Source organism: Ostrea edulis, chromosome 3 (assembly GCF_947568905.1).
Source record: "Ostrea edulis chromosome 3, xbOstEdul1.1, whole genome shotgun sequence".
Classification (NCBI taxonomy): domain Eukaryota; kingdom Metazoa; phylum Mollusca; class Bivalvia; order Ostreida; family Ostreidae; genus Ostrea; species Ostrea edulis.
The window spans coordinates 57,130,802-57,136,801 of NC_079166.1; the positions used below are offsets into that span (position 1 = coordinate 57,130,802).

A 6,000-nucleotide genomic window follows, 5' to 3' on the forward strand; every position below is an offset into this window, starting at 1 on the left:
AATAAAAGTTATGACCTTGACCCATTTATAAAGTCAAGGTCAATGTTTTATGTCAAAATATAGTCCAGGCCAAAAGCTGACTCGACAACCGTTTGACATTTAAGCTTGAAACTTGGAATATGGAAAGGTTATATGGAAGAGGGGTGCACACCACAAACATTTTTTACCTTCATCCACTTACAGTGTCAAGGTCACTCTTTTACATCAAGACTATAACATGAGAACTATTTGACATTAGGATTTCAAACTTACAACTTAGAAAGCAGATATTAAGGCAAGATGTACTATACCAAAATCTTTGACCTTGACCCATTTTTTCATTCAAAGTCACTCTTTTACATCAAAGTATAGTCAAGACTATAACCTGAGAACCCTTTGACATTAGGATTTCAAACTTACAACATGGAAAACAGACATTAAGACAAAATGTACTGTACCAAAATTTTTGACCTTGACCCATTTCTTCATTCAATATCATGTTTAAAAAAAACTTAATGATTTCATAACTAAGATTTGTTTGACATCAAGACTGCAAACTTCTAATATGGAAAGGCAATATTGAGGAGGGGGTGCACATCACCAACATTTTTATACCCCCCCCACAACAAGGTGTGGGGGGGTATACTGGAATCGGGTTGTCCGTCTGTCCGTCCGTCCATCCGTCTGTAGACGTAATGGTTTCCGGGCTCTAAAGCATTATCCTTTCCACCTACCGTCACCATATCATATATATGGACTACCCATGGGATGAAAATGTTCCCTATCGATTTTGGGGTCAAAAGGTCAAGTGCACTGGACATCGAAGTAGCAATATGGTTTCCGGGCTCTAAAGCGTTATCCTTTCCACCTACAGTCACCATATCATACATATGGACTACCCATGGGATGAAGATGTTCCCTATCGATTTTGGGGTCAAAAGGTCAAAGGTCAAGCGCACTGGACATCGAAGTAGCAATATGGTTTCCGGGCTCTAAAGCGTTATCCTTTCCACCTACAGTCACCATATCATACATATGGACTACCCATGGGATGAAGATGTTCCCTATCGATTTTGGGGTCAAAAGGTCAAAGGTCAAGCGCACTGGACATCGAAGTAGCAATATGGTTTCCGGGCTCTAAAGCGTTATCCTTTCCACCTACAGTCACCATATCATTCATATGGACTACCCATGGGATGAAGATGTTCCCTATCGATTTTGGGGTCAAAAGGTCAAAGGTCACGCGCACTGGACATCGAAGTAGCAATATGGTTCGGTTTGTCATGCCATTTCTTTTTTACACTCAGAAAAGAGGTAGTCCTATTACCAACACCCTTTGGGAGATTGGGGTAAGCGGGGGTATTCTTAGTGAGCATTGCTCACAGTACTTCTTGTTGACCTTGACCTACTTACATTGTCAATGTCACTTTTTACATCAAAGTATAGTCCAGACCATAACCTGAGAACCCTTTTACATTAGGTTTTCAAACTTACAACATGGAAGGCAGATTTAAGGCAAGATGTACTGTACCAATTTTTTTTTACCTTGACCCATTCCTTGGAAAGCAGACATTAAGACGCTTGCACTCCTTATTGTTGCCCCGGTTATTACACAATCAAACTTTGAAGGGGAGACATCTGGGTTTTTGTTTTTTTTTTGTAAAACACAATACCTACTAGTTTGTTATAACGAATTTAATCCGGTATAACGAATTTTAAAGTTTGAAATAACGAATTAAAATCGAAATAACGAGATCTGAAATTTTATATATTTCTAAGTGGTCCTAAATAGGCTTCCTTTACAAAGGAGAAATTGATGTACGAAAATTCTCGTGTAGTTTTAATTCAAGTTCATGCACACCATGAACCAAGGGGTCTTGACGGGACTGAAAGTGGGCTTTGAATATAACATGGGAGTATATTGCATAATTCTTTCCTTGTCTAGGAGCACATGGGTTGTCAAAGTGATATACACGCATCCTAAATTCCTAATGGAGATTCATGTTTATTTAATACTTGGGTTTTCCCATGGGGATCCGGGTTAGAATAGGTCCTCAGAACCCCTTGTTTGTCGTAGAAGGCGACTAAATGGGCGGTCCTTCGGATGAGACAGCAAAAACCGAGGTCCCGTGTCACAGCAGGTATGGCACGAAAAAGATCCCTCCCTGCTCAAAGGCCCTTAGCGCCGAGCATAGGCCTAAATTTTGCAGCCCTTCACCGGCAGTGGTGACGTCTTCATATGAGTGAAGGAACGTTAAACGATATTCAATCAATCAATACCTGGGTTTAGAGGGACCCACATTAACTGTTCAGCGTTGTGCATATAGTGTAGGAATATATGGAAAAAATAGAAAACTGTTCTGATTAAAAACCACAAGTCTTCAAGTAGTGTATATTAAAATATGTTTTCATACCATGCTCTGTGGGATTTCAGATTTTACACGGGGAATTGAACCTGCTCAGATAAGCGATATAGCCCATGGGCCTCTTGTTTAGATGTGTAGAAGTACTGTATAAAAAAAACCCAGGCAATATGAAGAGACTTATGACCATGTACATTTGAAAATAGTGTCATACTTTGTTTTATTTTCAGATCACCAGAGTCTATCTTCAGAACAACGCAAAATGACACGACAGGGGCGCCTGGACAATTTGACACAAACAGTGGTCAATTTAGTCAAGATAATTACGTGTATTTCAGAATTGTGGTCGTTCTGTGCTGTTCATTCTTGCTGACTTTGGTTTGAATAATCTAACCATTGCTTAAAAAACCTGTGTTTATCAACTAGCTTCGCGCACAGCTACCACAATTTCCTGGGAAATGTGGTTTTCACGTCAAGCATGTCTATGCACTGTATATCAAAGAGCTCTGACCGTATTATAGTAAAGAGAGAACTCATTTCCATCAACCTTTCAAACATTCGGTCATCTTGTACTGGAAAAGTTGTGATGATTTGAGATATTTGAAGTTACATGAAAAGATTTACAAAATACCCAGAAACATGGTAAGTATGTTGGCCCCTGATGATGTGATGGGTCATCCGTTCTGCAATGAATGCCACTCTGCATTTTAAATTGTACTTGGACCGAGTATCCCGCATACACAATATGCGTACATGTATTTAGATATTCTATACAATCACAGGAAATATTCTTTGAATCAGTATCGATACACTGTCGGACAATGTTTTTGTTACTCTTAAAGCCATTGTTTGATGATTCGCACATTTACCTCATGACTTGTTACTCTTAAAGCCAGTGTTTGAGGATTCGTACATTTACCTCATGACTTGTTACTCTTAAAACCAGTGTTTGAGGATTCGCACATTTACCTCATGATTTGTTACTCTTAAAGCCAGTGTTTGAGGATTCGCACATTTACCTCATGATTTGTTACTCTTAAAGCCAGTGTTTGAGGATTCGCACATTTACCTCATGATTTGTTACTCTTAAAGCCAGTGTTTGAGGATTCGCACATTTACCTCATGATTTGATGTGTGAATTAAGAAGACTCATTCTTTCACTGTGATTCGTATTATTTTGAAAATCTGTATGATTTTATGACCCCTAGTAATAGAGCAAATATAAACTTAAGAGTGATATATGTCTAGATATAGATTGCACACTTCTTTGTATGTTATGAACAGTATTGCTGAAATTTTCATTCACATAGTGTTAATACCCAGGATGATTCTTGTTATACAATGTAATTACAAATTAGATGATGTGCAAGAACGTGCATGTATTTAGTTCTGTTATGAGATATGTTGGTCGTAGGTTTACATTACATTACTCTCTCTCTCTCTCTCTCTCTCTCTCTCTCTCTCTCTCTCTCGCTTGTTTACAGTTGTAGTATTTAACGCTATGAAATGGGGACTTTAGAACTTGAATTATACATGCAAGGGACTATGGTTTGGTTGGAATCAAGGGCAGTATAAAATATAATGTGATGCCATCAGTTGAAAATGTTTAAAAGAACTTCATTTTGTCTTTATTAGAACAATATGAAGGCAACAAAGATTCTAAAATCTATGAACAAAAGTAATTACAGAGCAAGGGCAGATCTATAGGGGGGTCCGGACACCACCCCCTTTTTTTCCGCGGACCAAAAAGTTTAAGAATTATTCAATTTTAACGAGTCTTTAATTTTAGTCAAAATGATATGAATGGTGAAAACTTACATCGATCAAATTTATCAACACTAGTACATCATTTAATTCTACGATAAATAATCTTGACCACTGATATATATTTTCGTCACTTAAGAATGGTGCAAAAATCCTGCATTCTGAGCATTTCCTGGCACTTTTTTTTCACTTTCAAATTGTTTACTTCTTAGACAAAACTTTTATATTACATATACTATTTATGAATCCTGGATCCGCCTATGCAAAGTATAAAGAATTAATGATATTTTAAACTTGCCACCCCTCTTATTAAGGTAATTTGAGCTGTTCTACCCTAATCTTTATTTTAAATGATATTAACTAGGAAAGCCTTTTTACCTATCTGGTATTGTATTGTACCCGCCCCAAAATATGCATGAATTGTACATTACGCCTTTCTTTCGTATTATCATGCCACTAAAATATCCCTGATTGAGCGATCCGAATAGGCTTGTATTTCCACGCATCTAATAGAGATGAAAAGAATCCACCCTTAAGCCTGCGAGTCTTTATTGCACATGTTCTATTTTTGAAATCTATTTGTTATTGTGTAGAAGTCCGTAACTCTCTTTTAAAGACATTTACAATTTAATGTGCGCTTGCATTAGTTAAGAGCGAGTCAGACAGACTTTATATGCATTTTGAAGAAAGTTCTAGTAACTTGAGTGATTTTTCGTAATTTGAAAATAAATTTGATGATGAGAGTCTTTGTTTTTTATTTTTAATAATATGATTACTTTCTATCAATCTGGAATAAACTGTACCGTCATTGGATCGTAGGACACACGTGTACTGCACGTGTACTTACACTCGGCTCAGTTTGACATGTGTCAAGTGTCTGTCGTTGTCTTAACGTTACTGAGTATCCTTAAGTAAGTAGTGCAATTAATTTCAAGTTTGTTCAAAGAGGAACCACTCCTTGGAAATATGATAATGAAATATAAGGAAATCGTTTTATTTTAACTCCTCAATGCCACATTGCTCTCTAGAGGACTACATTTTGAATGTTTTTGATTTCTACACATTCATAAACCACTGTTTACTTTGCCACGTACTTTAATATTATAGAAAAAGTTATTTCTTTAATTCTTTTCAAGATTTTTCTCGTATGATTCAATTTAAATTTTCACTCTTTCTGTTGATCTTGCAGATACAAGGGCTGTTCGATATGTAATGTGTATTGTACGATATCTCAAAAGCATTCGACTCAAATAGTGAAATGAACATTACATCCCGTCAGCGTATTCTCCGCGGGTTGAAATAGTAATTTCAATCCTGAAATGTGTCACGGTACGCTGATTTAGGTAGACCTCTGAGGCACTGACTGATGGCTGAGCCAAGGGCCTGTAGGGACTTGTAACGCCGACCAGATAAGAACTTTTTAAGTTTTGGAAAAAGGAAAAAGTCGCATGGGGCTAGATATGGAGAGTATGGTGGGTCTGGCAAGACGGTAACCTTCTCCGACTTCAAAAATTGCTTCACAAGCGCGGATGTATGTGATGAAACGTTATCATGAAGTTGACGAACATGCCTAAATCCTGACACAGGGCGTCGTTTATGATAGTATTTCTTGAGCTTTTTAGCTCACCTGAGCTGAAAGCTCAAGTGAGCTTTTCTGATCACCCGTATTCCAGCGTCCGTCCGTCCGTCTGTAAACTTTTCACATTTTCAACTTCTTCTCAACAACCACTGGGCCAATTTCAACCAAAGTTGGCACAAAACATCCTTAGGTAAAGGGAATTCTAAATTGTTAAAATAAAGGGCCAGGCCACCTTCCAAGGGGAGATAATCAAGAAAAGGTAAAAATAGGGTAGGGTCATTAAAAAATCTTCTTCTCAAGAACCACTGAGCCAGA

The 6,000-nt window shown here is 37.6% G+C and overlaps 1 protein-coding gene across 4 annotated transcripts in view; it reads left to right on the forward strand.

Moving 5' to 3' along the window:
• The window catches only part of LOC125674985 (uncharacterized), a 28,647-nt gene extending 23,798 nt beyond the window's left edge, over window positions 1–4,849 (forward strand). For 3 of the 4 annotated variants that reach the window (XM_048912442.2, XM_048912441.2, XM_048912443.2), the window contains one exon: window positions 2,573–4,849. In XM_048912442.2, the coding sequence (XP_048768399.1) occupies window positions 2,573–2,726 (154 nt within the window). In that variant the 3' untranslated portion in view covers window positions 2,727–4,849. The remainder of the gene's footprint in view (window positions 1–2,572) is intronic. The other variant, XR_007370304.2, reaches the window with a different exon arrangement.
• The last annotated feature ends 1,151 nt before the right edge of the window (window positions 4,850–6,000 follow it).